This window comes from Buteo buteo, chromosome 11 (genome assembly GCF_964188355.1).
Source record: "Buteo buteo chromosome 11, bButBut1.hap1.1, whole genome shotgun sequence".
Classification (NCBI taxonomy): domain Eukaryota; kingdom Metazoa; phylum Chordata; class Aves; order Accipitriformes; family Accipitridae; genus Buteo; species Buteo buteo.
The window spans coordinates 22,917,482-22,931,329 of NC_134181.1; the positions used below are offsets into that span (position 1 = coordinate 22,917,482).

A 13,848-nucleotide genomic window follows, 5' to 3' on the forward strand; every position below is an offset into this window, starting at 1 on the left:
TAGCATTTCTGTGCCTTCCTTCCTGTGCAATAAAACCAAACTGTTCTTCCTTAATGCCACAGCACTGGGAAGCAGATGACTCTCCAGGATCCAAGGGAAAGGTATCTGGACTTCTGGCAGAACAGAGGACACGTGAATATGATGGGGAAGTCTGTAAACATGGTCCTGAGCCCTTCCAGGGATGGGAGGCCCCCCCATCTCTGTCTCTTCTATATTCCTATTAAATCCAGTCTCCACCTCTCTTCTGGGTGGCTCCGCTCCCTCTTCTGAGCTGGTGTGTAGAGCCAGGATGGGGTCTCAGTACCATGCACGTTTCCATGGGGCACATGTGGCTCTGGGGGCTCCAGGCTGAGCAGAGATGCCCACAGGGCTCTGGGACTCAGCAAGGGGCTGATGGAGCAGGGTGAGGGACCTGATGGGCACATGGGGGCCCTGGAGTCCATGCAGGGCTTGGGGGCACCAAGCCTTACCCACTGCATATCCCGTGGTGTGTGGAGGGATGGGGAGGAGGAAGGTGGTGGGATGGTACCCAGGGGTCCGTGGGCTGCCCAGGACATGGAGCAGGGAGCTCTTGCCCTCACCAAGTCCTTCCCTCTCCACTATCACTGAGCCCAACCTGTGCTGGGGCCAAAACCAGCAAAAGCAGCTCTGAAGTCACCAAAGCACTTTCTCAAAGGTGTAAAATTGGGAGAGATGTAGAGGTGTTTTTTTCATGAATAATGAATACAAAGATTGTGTTTTAACATAGGGATGAAGAACATGGGACCCTCAACCATCCCTCCCACCTTGGCTGAGTGGGATGTACACAGGATAGCCCCAACACAGGGCACATAGGATCATTTTGATGTCCCTGTTTGGGCATCTGGGGTGTTTCGGGGGCCTGCATCAGCAGGGAGAGAAAATCAGGGACAGGATGGCTCTGGGAGAACAAAGTCCTGGCCCTCCCATCCTCACCAGAGGTGAGGCCATTTCTTCTCCAAGGGAGGAGAAAGCCCCAGTGAGGAGCAAAGGAAGAGGGGATCAGACTGGCATTGGATCCATCTCTCTTGGCCAATTTCAACCCTGGGCCATCTCATACCACCCAGTCACACCTCTGTGGTGCAGACCCAGTCAGAAAAAGGCTAAAAGGACAGAAAATCAGGTTTCCTTTCCAAACCAGGCTGGAGCAAAAAGCCTAGAGGTGGAAAGGGTAGGCAGCACTGACCAACACACCCCATCAACTGGGCTATCAAAGGGCAAAAATAGAATGGGGGGAGGATTAAAAGTGTCACAGAAGCAGTTGGAGGGGTGGTTTGGGGTGAAAACCAAGGGTTCAGAGGCAGACCTCAGTGTCAGCACAAACGCTGGAGACACGAGCTTGGAGGAGGAGACCCCAAACCAAGGAGCCCCACAAGGCTGAGCCCAGCCAGGAGGCTCAGCCCAACCATGCTGCCTGCCCTGGGCTTCCCTGAGTGATGCTGCCAGGGAACGATTTCTCTGCAGGGACCACAGCCAGGCAGGGAGATGGCAGTGGGACTCCAGGGATGTTGAATGAGGTGCCCTGGGGATATCCTGGGTTACCTGGACCTCCCGGCCTAGGTCCTTCCCTCAGCATCACTCAGCTTCCCATGGAGCTCCTCATGCCATTTGCCATATTTTAAACTGAATTGCCACAAACTTCTTGTATCATGTATTTACAGTGCCATAAAATTACTTAATTATGCACCTCTTGTATAACTCAGACTTAACTGAAACTACTATAGCTCTAAATTTGCTGTATTGTAGCATGATGCCCCCATGGCATGATATCCCCTTGACAGTGCTGTCCTTTACAGCAGCCTCAGTCCCTGCATGCCATCCCAGCATTGCCAGGGTTTTGCACAATTTACGGCCCTGTTCCAGACTGCTGAGGCTTCAAGCAGCAGCATCCAGGTCTGCTCGTAGCTGCCTGAATAAAATAGCGTGGGTTTGTTCACCAGGCTGTGCTAGGTGCCCCGTGCCAGGGTAGGGGACGGTGCAGGCGCTCTCCTCCCCATGGACCTGGCGTGTGGCAGGACGTCTTCTGCTGTGATCGTATAGTGGTCAGTACTCTGCGTTGTGGCCGCAGCAACCTCGGTTCGAATCCGAGTCACAGCAACACTTTTGCCAATTGCCTGGTGCACAAAAAAGCTGGGTTGAAGATGTAAGGGAGGCATTTGCAAGGAGGTTGGTTTGCAAAGATATCATGCCCTCAGAGAGAGCCACAAGCTCTGATGGGGTCTCTGCTCCGAAGGGTGACCGGACTCACGCCAACGATGATTTCCTGACCTGTAGTCACTGCGCGGGGTCTCACCAGTGGGGCTTCAGTGACGCTTCTGGGAAAGCACTCCAGCTTCTCCATTTTCCACGCAAAGCTTGAGAATGCTGAAGAAATCACCCAGCTTTCCAGCTTTCCCTCACCCTCCCAGTTTTGGAAAAAGAGGACCAGAACAGAGTGAGAGGAGGTGGCAGGGAGCAACTTGCTGCCCCAGGGCTCAGCTCCCTGCTCCTGCCCTCCAGGGTTGGAAGGATCTGCCACAACGACCACCTGAAGAAGAAGGAAGCTCAACCTGATGAAAGCCCCGCTGCCAGCACTCCCAGCTCCTGGGGAACAGGATTTTGGCTGCAGCACCTCTGGGGATGCTTTCACAGCAGAGGCAAAACCCATCCAGTGCTGGGGGATGGCCCCGACACACTGTGGGTCTGGGAACCAGAGGTCTCAAGGGCACCGAGAGGCAGACAGAGATCTCTGGGGTGCACCAGGAGGTGCTTCAGGTTGAGGAAGCCTTTTAAACTCTTGCCTTTCCTCCTCAGGAGCCTTCAGACCATGAAGACACTCTGTTTGCTTGGTCTTGGTGCCCTCTCCTGACGGATGTGCAGAACTCACTCCGGACAGCAGTTTTCAAAAAAGAAATTACGAGCTGCGTAAGGTATCGCACAGGTCGCACTCGGGGCTCACCTGGTGAAAACGACGCTACCCAAGCAGCGGGTCTCAATTTCTTCACCATTGCGGGGGTAACTGAAAGTAGCAGAGGGCTGCCAGCACTCAGGCTGATTGGTTCAGGTGTCCGCAGGGCTTGTGCATGGGAAGGGGAGAGGGAGGCTTTTTTATTGCACAAAATAAATTATTTTTCTTTCATACCTTATCCATAGGAAGAAATGGAGAGCAAAATTCATCACGCATTTACCTTTAGGAGTTGCACTTTATAGGCCACTAGCGCAACTTCACAGTCCTCCAATCTTCATTTATTCTTTCACTGAAAACACGTATTTCTTTACTCAGAGAAAGCTCAAAAAGCATTTTCCAAAATTTCAAAAAGCATATCCCAAAGATAATACAGAAGGAAGAGAAGAGAACCATCTAGAGAAGTTGTCCTTTAGCAGCAGCAGTACCGGTCCCACTCCTACACAGCTGAGGAGCAGAAACACAAAGAAATACATTTCTCCACCACCACCACCCCCCTTTTTTTTTTTTTCCACTCCAGAAAGTCAGTTTTGGGTACAAGGCCATTGAGCTTATCTGAAGAACAATGTACTGTGCTTGAATAACTGATGTATGTTCAGGTTGAAAAATGTCAAAATCCCAAAGGGGATGTTTTTCATCCAAAATTACTCGATTTTCTGTTAAAAGAATTTCTATTTTGCAAAAATAACCTGAAGAGTATATACACATATTCAGTGCAATTCAGGGCTTGGCTGAAGCAGTGCAGTGGCCCCACGGATCGCTGCAGCCTTTGCTCTCACATGAACCATCTTCCCTTAAAACGGCACAGGGCTCTGCTTTGGTTGGAGTGGGTTTGGGCTGAGGAGCAACAGAATCACAGGATGGTTGAGGTTGGAAGGGACCTCTGAAGGTCATCTGGTCCAACCCCCTGCTCAAGCAGGGCCACCCAGAGCTGGTTGCCCAGGACCATGTCCAGTCAGCTTTTGAATACCTCCAAGGACGGAAACTCCACAACTTCCCTGGGTAACCTGTGCAAAGGCTACGTCACCCACACAGTGAAAAAGCGTTTCCTGATGTTCAGATGGAGCCTCCCGTGCTCCGGTTTGTGCCCATTGCCTCTGGTCCTGACGCTGGGCACCACTGACAAGAGGCTGGCTTCCCTCCTAAGAGAGGTGCTCCAGCCCCTTCATCATCTTCATGTAGAAAAAGCAGGGTGCCAGCAGGAACCCAGCCTTTGAGGAAGCTGCTTGGTTTGGGCACCCGAACAGCCTTGAGTGAGGAAGGGAGCAGGGGACACAGGTGTCTTGCTTCATCCCCATCTCAAGCTGTCCCAGGAGGGCCTGTCCCATCCCGGCAGCAAGAGGTGCTGCTCGCGGGCTCCTAAAGGATACCGCCTTCGCCTGAACAGGGGCTTGAACCCTGGACCCTCAGATTAAAAGTCTGATGCTCTCCCAGCTGAGCTATCCAGGCTCCCGCCCGCGCCCTCGGGGGACGGCCGCGACGGGCACCCGGGACCCCACTTCCCCGCGGCGCCGGCGGGACGACGCGGGGAGACTCGCTTCGCCCTCGGCCGCCCCCGCGGCGCCCCGGGGGGCCGCCCCCGCGGCGCCCCGGGCTCAGCGCCCGGCTTCTGGCCGCGGCCCGGGCCGGCCTCGCCCCGGGGCGCCCGTCCCGCCGCGGGGCCGGGGCCGGGGCCGGGGCCGGGGCCGGGGCCGGGGGGGTGCGCCCGCGGGGAGGGCGAGCGGGGCGCCGCGGGGGCGGCCGCAAGAGCTCCGCCGCCGCCCCGCCGCTCCCCGAGGGAGGCCGGGGGGAGGCGGCCGGAGGAGAGGAGCGGCGGCGCGGGGCCCCCCGCTCGACGGCTGTGATCGTATAGTGGTCAGTACTCTGCGTTGTGGCCGCAGCAACCTCGGTTCGAATCCGAGTCACAGCAAGGCTTTTGCCGGCGGCCCGGCGGGGAGGCGGCGGTTCGCGAAGGCGCCGCGCCCTCGGAGGGGCTCCTGAAGGCCGCCCTCCCTTTTCTCTTGCCATCCCTCCCGGTTCCGCCCCACGGGGAACCCACCCTGCCAGCCCAGCCCACCCACCAGTGCCCTCCACCCCCACGCAGACACAGCCCACCTCGCTCTTCCTCGGGAGGAAGACATCTTCCCTTCAGCGGGAGAGTATGGCTTTTCTGAAGCCAACCCACTTTGCTGGAGCTCTTTGTTCCTGTCCTGGCCAAGCTGGCAGGAAAGCGTCCCTGGACAGGCTGCGCGCCTTTCTCCCTTCCCCACGGAGTGAGAGGAGGCGGGAGGCAGCAGCTTTATGCCCCAGAGCTCAGCTCCAGAGAAGATGCTGGATGGGAAGGATTTGCACCCGGAAGATCAAGAGGCCACGCTCCAGGTGAGCTCGAACTCCCCCCACAGCATCCTCTGCTCAGCACTGCTGTGCGCTGGCCCTTTGCCCCATCGGAGCAAACTGGGAAGTCTGGAGCACACTGGGAAGGCTGGAGCAAGCCCATGAGCAGTTGGGTTCTGCTCCACCGCCGTGGCTCAGCACCATGCACCTCTTCTTCACCTGCACCCTAGCCCCTTCCATCCCGTGCCCATCCATGCACTGCCAGCCTGGGTCACCCTGCCTTCCCCTGGGTGCCTCCCAGTCCCCAGGGGTTCCCAGTCCCTGGTGCAGGCAGGGCTACCTGGAGCCCTGCCCATGCAGGATGGGGGCTGAAGGGCCTCCCCCCCAGCTGTGGCTGGTGCCAAGGGGGCACGCACAGAGACCCAGGGTCCCAGGGTGAAGCACCTGCCCGGGGGATGCTGGGGGGGATGCTGCATCCCCCTGGGGCCGAGCACCTGCAGAGGGGATACTGCGTGGAGCAGCCTGGGCAGGGGGTCATGGGGCAGCAGCAGTGCCCAGGGTGGCACTGGGGGATGTGCTGCTGCCGTGTGCCAAAGTGCTGCCCAGATGTGTCCTTGACTGTCCCAGCCTCGATGTATTCTCACAGAGGTTTGGGGTCTGCCTGGCCAAGTCAGCAGCACCAGCCCCCCACCGAGGGCAGGAGGAATGGGACGTGCTGTATTCAGCCAGGCAGGGAGTGGGCAGGGAGCGGGCAGCCCCGGGCAGCCCTGTGGGGTTACCCCGGGAGCACCATGCAGGGGGAAGTGTGTGGCAGCCACAACCCCAGCACGCAGCGGAGGGACGCTGAGGCACCGGGAAGCTGCTAAATTTACATGCCCCCTCTGCTGGCACCCCTGGGCAGGGCTTTTGGGGCATGGAGAGCCCCTGGGCACTGCTGGCCTGCCTTGGCAGGGCATGGCAGGTCCGTAAGGCCAGTCCTTTGGCCCTCCCCGTCCCTCCTCCCCATCACGGCCAGCCCCTTGCAGCTCTCCCCTCCCCTGCAGCCCGGGTGCCTCTTGGCTGGACCTGCGTAAAAAATATAAAAGGCTGTTTTGCTTGGAGACGTCCGGAGGATCCCAGCCGAGCTTGCCATGGGGACCAACGGCGCCAGGGTTGCATTGCTGACGCTGTCGCTATTCCTACAGCCCACGTCTCAGTTCTGGCTCTTCAACGTCCTCTTTCCACCCACCACCACCCCAGAAGCTCCCCCGACCAACAGCACGCCGCCCGTGGTACTCGGTAAGCTCATGCCAGCGCAGGCACCACGCAGGGTACGGGTGGGCACCCCGGGTGCCGCACAGCCCCCCAGAGCTGGCGGTGAGGTTGGGGTGCCAGCTCGGCGGCTCTTGGCTGCAGTGGCCCTTTGCAATCTGGAGCTGGAGCCACCAAGGGGGGGGTGACACATGGCTTCCAGGTTCCCTCCCATCCGCTGGGCTAGGGATGCAGGGCTGGCCGTGCCCAGCCACAGCTGCCCAGAGCTGGGGGTGCAAGTTGGGTACCCCAGAAAGCAAATGGGGCTCTAAAATCTCACAGCTGGCCCAGAGGCTGTTTTAGGGCTTGCTCGATTCAGGGGGGGCTCTGCTGGCAGAGGCACGGGGGCTGCGGCACATCTTCATCTGCCGCTTCCCACATCTGCCACCGGTGCCGTGGGCCAGCATCCACCACCCCTTGCTCCCCCAACATCCACCCCATCCTGTGTCTTCTGCCGCTCCCTGGCAATGGTTAATTCATCTTCTGCTGCTGCAGAAGGGCATCTATCTCGCATCCCACCCAACGTCCAGCCTGCCTGGGGGATGTCGCAGAGGAGAGTGAGCCTTTGGCAGAGGTGCTCAGGGAGGTGCAAGGAGAGTTTGGGGCATCACCTTGGGGAGGTGGAGGTGGGAGCAGCAGCCACCAGCTGGTACCTCCATCCTGCACAGCTCTGCCTTCGTTTGACCTCTGTGCCATCACTGGGGACCCGAGCTAGGGTTTTGCCATGAAACCTCTGCTGAGCAGAGTTGGGGTTTTTCTCCTTTTCTTGAATCAAGCCATGTTTCCCCTTTAAAAAGAGAAGAGAAAAAGCAGAACATCCCTGCTGCAATGCTGAGGGCTGACCCCACAAAATCCCTTCACAGAGGCATCAGAGAGCAGGGGATGGTGTCTGGAGCCTCGGTGTCCTGCAGCTGGTCCTGCTTGGCCATGCTGGTGGCCAGGAAACCCGGGTGGCCACCACCAGGTGCCTCTACTCAGGATGACCTGTGATGGTTGGAGCATCTCCCTGTGTCCCCGGTACCAGCCTCGGCCCCTGTCCCGTGCCCGGCCGGGTCCAGCTGCCCCACGTGCTGCTCAGCATAGCCCATCCCCCTGGATCAGGCATCCTAGAAACCCCCAGTGCCCTTGGGACCGCCGATAACCCCTCTGCCCCCACAGGAACTCCCTTAATAATTACCTAATGTCCTCTGGAAGGGGAGGCAGAGCTCAGGGCTGGATGCCGGGGGCGGGGGTGTTGGCTGGGCACCCTCGGGACCCATCAGAGCAGCTTGTGGTGTTGCTTTTCTCACTGGCCTAGGAGGTCCTCTCTGCCTGCTCCCTGCCTGCGCTCTCCTATGCCAGCGTCCACTGGATGGCCTGATCCCCAACCAAGTGCTTTGAATGCAGGATTAGACCCTCCCTGTATGACTGGGGAGATGCTACGGAGATGAGGGAGCTATGAAGCAGATTGAGGGAGGCAACCGCTACATCTCCTTCCCCTCTTGCATGGGACAGGGCTTTTGGAGGCTGCAGCCATGCCCCTGCACCCCTTGGCCCTGCCCCTGCTGCACTGCGGGTGCCAGGGCCGTGGTGGGTGGGATGGGTGTACAGCATCTCCAGGCCAGGCTTCCCTCACACCCCGTGACAGGGACAGCACTGCGGTTCCCCGAAATACTTGTGTCCATGGACCCTGGGATGCAGGGACACCTGAGGCTGGTGGAGACCAGGGGAAATGGGGCACATCTTTCTCAGGTCAAAGATGCTCCTCACCTGCATCCTTCAGCCCCTGCACCAGGCAGCGTGGCTCCCACCCTGCTGCGCTTGTGGGGTCCCACAGCCACAGGAGAGCTCAGGTCTGGGCCCCAGAGAAGCACAGGGCAGGCGTCTATAGGGACTTTAGGCTACAAAGCAGCTCATGATGTCCTTGGGGGAGGGGCCGTACGTGGGACATGTAGCGAGCCACATAGCAGACAGCGCCTGCAGCGGCACTGAAGGTCCACACCACCTCCAGCCGTGCGTCTCAGGCCTGTCCTCAGACCTGCTGGGGCCGTGGGGTTTGTCACCCAGCGCTCACATCCCACAGCAGCTCACAGCCACTGTCCCCTGCAGACCCTTCACCTCTTGTCCTTGCCCTCGGGGTCAGCACTGGCATTAGGAGCCGGGTCTTGGCTTCTGCACACCAGCTCTCCATGGTGTCTGCCCTCGGCACAGGCACATATACCAGGGTGGCACCAGAATGGGTGTCCCATCCCTGCTGGGAACCACACTGAAGCTCCCAGAGGCAGACCAAACGCCCCAGTGATGGTCACCCTCCATCGAGGGAGCCCAGGTCAGACTGTGAGCTTGCTTAAAACCATGCTGTGTTTATTTGCACTGAACACCCACAAGGTACAGTTCTGCTCAGTGCAGAACCATTTCAGAGACCTTGCTCAGCTTGTGTGTAGGGTTTAAAGTTCAGGAAAACAGTGTGTGGGCCTCGGGAGCCAGCACTGGCATGACTTTCACCTCCTTGGGGACTCTGTGCATCCTCGAGCTGTCCCACTGCCCCAGGACAAGGTGCCGGGGGTGCGGTAGGGCTGGGCAGGCCCAAGCAGCACCAACTCCTTCCCCCAGGCTGGGTGGCAAGGAGAAGAGGATGGAAACCCAGCGAGGCAGGGGGGAATAATCTGGGATGCTATGTGCTGGTGGGGATTGGCAGGTTTGGGCTGAGGGTGGCAGCTCTGGGGGTCACCCCATGGGAAAGGCAGATTGAAGGGGTCCCTGAGGATGTGTTTTTAGCACTGCTTCCATGCTCACCCCACATCTCGGCTCCGAGAACTCTCATTCCTGAGCAGAGCAGGCTGTTCCCCAGGGATGCTGCTCCAGCAGGTCCCCAGGTGTCCCCAGCCAGGCAGCCCCAGGGGACCCCTGCCTGGGGGCCTGGGGGAAGCTGTGGGTCGGTGGGACGGGGTCTGTAGATGGCTCTGCTCTCTCTCTGTCGTGCCTCCAGTGCCTGGGTGTCTTGGGAATCAGCTGGAAGCAAAGCTAGACAAGCCAGATGTGGTCAACTGGATGTGCTACCGCAAAACGGAGGACTATTTCACCATCTGGCTCAATCTCAATACCTTCCTGCCAGTGGGAGTTGACTGCTGGATCGATAACACCAGGTACCGCTCACCCCCACCTCGGGAACTCCCCGGGTAAATGACCTACCAGGGATCTCCCTCCCCTCTCCTCCCCACCCCGGCCACGACCTGGCACACATGGAAAACCACAGGAGCACCACAGGACTGTTTGGGAACACATCTGACTGGTTCCCGCTCCAAGCGCTCATCCCTTTCCCACATCCCTGCCATGTGCTCGTGCCCAGCCAGACCATCCTCAGCACTCACTGGAGATGCTGCCACCCTGCCTGGGGCCACAGGGTGAGGGGGCTGCCACAGCCCACTCTATCAGAGCCTCCTGCCACAGGCTGCTGGCCGATTGGTGTGGACGCTGTCTTGGCACCGGTCCACCTCCCCATCCACACCAGACTTGGAAACAGCTGCCCAGGTCCAAGCTGCCAGCCAGTGATCTCCAGCCTAGCCCCATGTCCCCCATGGGGACACGGCTCTTCTGCTACTTTCTGTCCTGTCCCCGCAGGGTGGTGTACAACCGAACCTCTCGGAAAATGTCCAACGCTCCGGGAGTGCACATCCGCGTGCCTGGCTTCGGCAAGACCTACTCCGTGGAATACCTGGATCAGAGCAAGCTGGCAGGTGAGAGGAGGAGAGGCGCGGGATGTCTGGGGATGCCACATGCTCCCTGCAAGTGGAAAGGTGTCCCTGTGTCTCAAGTAGGGACCAGTTCTGCAGAGAGCCCAGGTGATCTGGGAGTGTGGGACATTGGACTCGGGGACACACTCCCTTTGAGCACTGGCCGGGACCACCCCACCCTGGACCACAGTGCGCATGGGATGCACGGAGCCACTACCTCTGGCTGGAGCTACCAAGCTACGGGGCTTCCCAGAGAACATTGTGACCAGGACCAGGGCAGAAAAAGGTTGACAGGAGAAGACCACAGACCTAATTCCCACCTGTTCTCTCTGCCCATAGGTTACCTACACACTCTGGTGCAGAACCTGGTGAATAACGGCTACGTGAGGGACCAGACAGTTCGGGCAGCCCCCTACGACTGGAGGGTCGGGCCCCGTAAGTCTGGGGTTTGTGGCCAGGCCACCCATGCAGGGGGGGAAGCAGGATGGCTCGCACGGGCTGGGTGAGCTGGCTGGTGTGGAGGAGCCCCTGGACAGGGATGACTGCTCATGATGGTGGGTGCTCGGCCATTCACAGTGCGCTCATGTGAATGCATGGTGGCACTTGTGGCCTCTGCACCCACACCTCTCTCTGGTCGGGTCAGCCCTGCAGCCCTGTGGCCATGAGTGAGGTGGCCAAGAGCTGGCGCCCCTTTTGTCCACAGAGGAACAGCCCGAATACTTCCAGAACCTGAAGGCCCTGATTGAGGAGATGCACGATGAGTACCAACGAGGCGTCTTCCTCATCGCGCACAGCATGGGCAACCTGAACGTCCTCTACTTCCTGCTACAGCAGACGCAAGCCTGGAAAGATCAGTACATTGGGGGTTTCATCTCCCTGGGTGCCCCCTGGGGAGGGTCCGTCAAGCCCCTGCGTGTCCTGGCATCCGGTGGGTGACTCCTGTGTGCAGCCACCTCTTTGCTTTCTTTCCCTCCTGCAGAAATGGAAGGGGGGGTGGGCAGGGAAAGGATGTGGTGGTGGAAGAGGTGGGGGACAGACGGCCGAGGTGTCTGTGGAGGCAGCACTCATACTCTGGTGCTGATGCCTCTGCATCCTGCTGCATCCTGTGGCGCAGAAAGCACCGTGGAGGTTCCTGCCACAGCCCCGGCAGCAGGAGAGTGGCCCAGGGCATGCTCTGGAGCTTGCTCTGGTTTCCATGATTGGGGTTGCTGGGTTTGTGTGTATGGAAAACTGCTGTCAGAAGGGTCCACCTGCAGCCTGGCCATCCCCCTTCCTCCTCACCAGCTCTCGGCAGACAGCCTGCAGCACAGCCTGCACCATGCACAGCATCAACTCCTGGGCTAGGGCTGCTCCTGGAAAGCCGAAACACCCATCCAACAAATCTTGGGGCCAGAGAAGCCACCCAGGGCATGCTCACCCCCTTCTCATTGCCTCCCCTGACATCTGCACCGCCTCCATCCATGCAGGACAGTGAGGTTGCTGGACCTTTGCTGCAAACCATACATCTCTTCTGCAGCAGAGGACATGGAGGCCACCCAAGGGACACTCACGTTCTCCTGCACCACTTGCTTGGATCTCCCCACATCTCAAAGCCCATCCCCCATAAGCTTTGCTGTTTTCAGGCTTTAATCTCCCTTCACCAAGTTCCTCTTTAGTCTCTTTGCAGCCCAGAAAGCCACAATCACTTGCCTAATGCTGACAGCCCAGAATAACTACAAGTCACAAGCTGAGCCTCAAAAAATGCATGGAATTAAAAATCATGTGCTTGAAGATTTTAACATCTGGCCCCTTGCATCACCCTTAAGTCACCTCCTCATATTTTTCTCTGTTGCCACAAGGGCCACAGACATTTTTAAGGTAATCTGAGATCATTGCGTGGTCTTAGAACTCCAGACATACCAAAAATGCCAAGGCTTGCAGGAGACATATAGATTGGCCACCCACTATCAGCACCTTCATCGGACTCAGCTCACTCCTGTCCCTGCAGGCAGGCATGGAGGTGCCGGGGTTGCAGGGAAAGTCCGGGCCTGGGTTGGTCAGGGCCATCACACATCCAGATTTGTCTACACTCAGCCCCGCCTAGCAGCTAGAGATGTGATGCCAGAGAGGGGAGTTTGGAAGGTTGCTCTGGATATCTGCAGCCAGAGGGGTGAGGAGAGGACGTACGGTCATGGGCAGCACAGGGGTAAGCAGGGGAAGATCTGAGGTGGAACCATACCCCAGCCAGGAGACAGCTGTGAGTCACAGGTGGATGGGCTGATCCCAGCACAGCTGCCCAAGGGGCACCATTTGCGAGGGTACATCTTGGTGCTGTTTCTGATAAGCCCCTGTGTGTCCCACAGGTGACAATCAGGGCATCCCACTCATGTCCAACATCAAGCTGCGTGAAGAGCAGCGCATGACCACCACCAGCCCCTGGATGTTCCCAACGAGCCTGGCCTGGCCCGAGACCCACGTTTTCATCTCCACGCCCTCCTACAATTACACCTACCGGGACTACCAACGCTTCTTCACCGATGTCAACTTGGAGGATGGCTGGTACATGTGGGAGGACATGAAGGATTTGCTGAAGGGCTTACCCCCTCCTGGGGTGGACACGTATTGCCTCTATGGCACAGGCTACCCCACTGTGGAGACTTACATATATGACGAGCATTTCCCTTACGAGGACCCTGTGGACATGATTTATGGTGACGGGGATGACACCGTCAACACACGCAGTTTGGAGTTGTGCAAGCGATGGCGTGACCAGCAAAAGCAGAAGGTGCACGTCCAGGAGCTGCGAGGCGTCGACCACCTTAACATGGTCTTCAGTAACCTGACGCTCAGTTCCATCAATGAAATCCTGCTGGGGAGCCCACAGGAACAGGGGGAGCCGGGGCAGGAGAGACCCAGCCCAGAGGCAGGGAAGGGGGGGAAGATCCTACCTGGGCACACAGTCCTTAAGGAGCCCAAAAAGAACTGAAAGAAATGAGGGCCAGCTTCCCTCCATGCTGGTGGCCACCGCAAGCTGCCATGCAGGGGAGCAAAGGACTCGGAGCTGAGTTTGGAAGGAAAAGGAGCAAGACCAACAGCTCAGGTAGATGGGCTGGCACCCACTTCCACACTGATTGGTTTTTCTTTTGGGAATGGCAATTAATTATACTTCAAAGGCTTGTCACTTCCCACTAGCGGGTGGATAATTAACCACGCTGTCAGCTCATTAACATCACACTTGCGAATTACGGTGTACGCACAAGCCCTTGTCGCTAGCAAGCCGCCTTTAGGCACTTTAGAGGCTGTGGAGCCCACGGTGCCATAGCCTTTGCTCACTTGGGACAGAGCAAGTCGCATAACGAGTGCAGGCTCTGATTTACTGGGGCGGTTGCGGGGGTGGCACGACAGGTATGGCTTGCAAGAGCACCTCTGCCAGCCTCCAGCATGCAGGCAGCACACTAGGCTCCTCGGGCAAGACCGACTCGAAATCAGCAGATGTACAAAATAATAAACACATTTTGCTTCTCAGTGCTGAGCCTGCCTTGTCCTTGCACAGCAGGTTAGTAAAGCCAGCCGTAACCGAAAATGGAGGGG

The 13,848-nt window shown here is 58.3% G+C and overlaps 1 protein-coding gene and 3 non-coding genes across 4 annotated transcripts; 3 read left to right on the plus strand and 1 right to left on the minus strand.

Annotated features, from left to right (window-relative positions):
- Positions 1-2,043: 2,043 nt before the first annotated feature.
- On the plus strand, positions 2,044-2,115 carry TRNAH-GUG (transfer RNA histidin (anticodon GUG)). The gene has a single exon. It is a non-coding gene; the product is annotated as a tRNA-His (tRNA).
- A 2,223-nt stretch (positions 2,116-4,338) lies between these two features.
- Positions 4,339-4,411, minus strand: TRNAK-UUU (transfer RNA lysine (anticodon UUU)). Its single transcript has one exon. It is a non-coding gene; the product is annotated as a tRNA-Lys (tRNA).
- Positions 4,412-4,799: 388 nt separating this feature from the next.
- Positions 4,800-4,871, plus strand: TRNAH-GUG (transfer RNA histidin (anticodon GUG)). Its single transcript has one exon. It is a non-coding gene; the product is annotated as a tRNA-His (tRNA).
- LCAT (lecithin-cholesterol acyltransferase) lies at positions 4,823-13,782 on the plus strand. Its single transcript, XM_075039407.1, has 7 exons — positions 4,823-5,320; positions 6,460-6,553; positions 9,534-9,690; positions 10,166-10,281; positions 10,618-10,713; positions 10,982-11,206; positions 12,621-13,782. The coding sequence occupies exons 1-7, from the start codon at positions 5,243-5,245 to the stop codon at positions 13,241-13,243; spliced, it is 1,389 nt and encodes a 462-aa protein (XP_074895508.1). The 5' UTR covers positions 4,823-5,242; the 3' UTR covers positions 13,244-13,782.
- Positions 13,783-13,848: the final 66 nt, after the last annotated feature.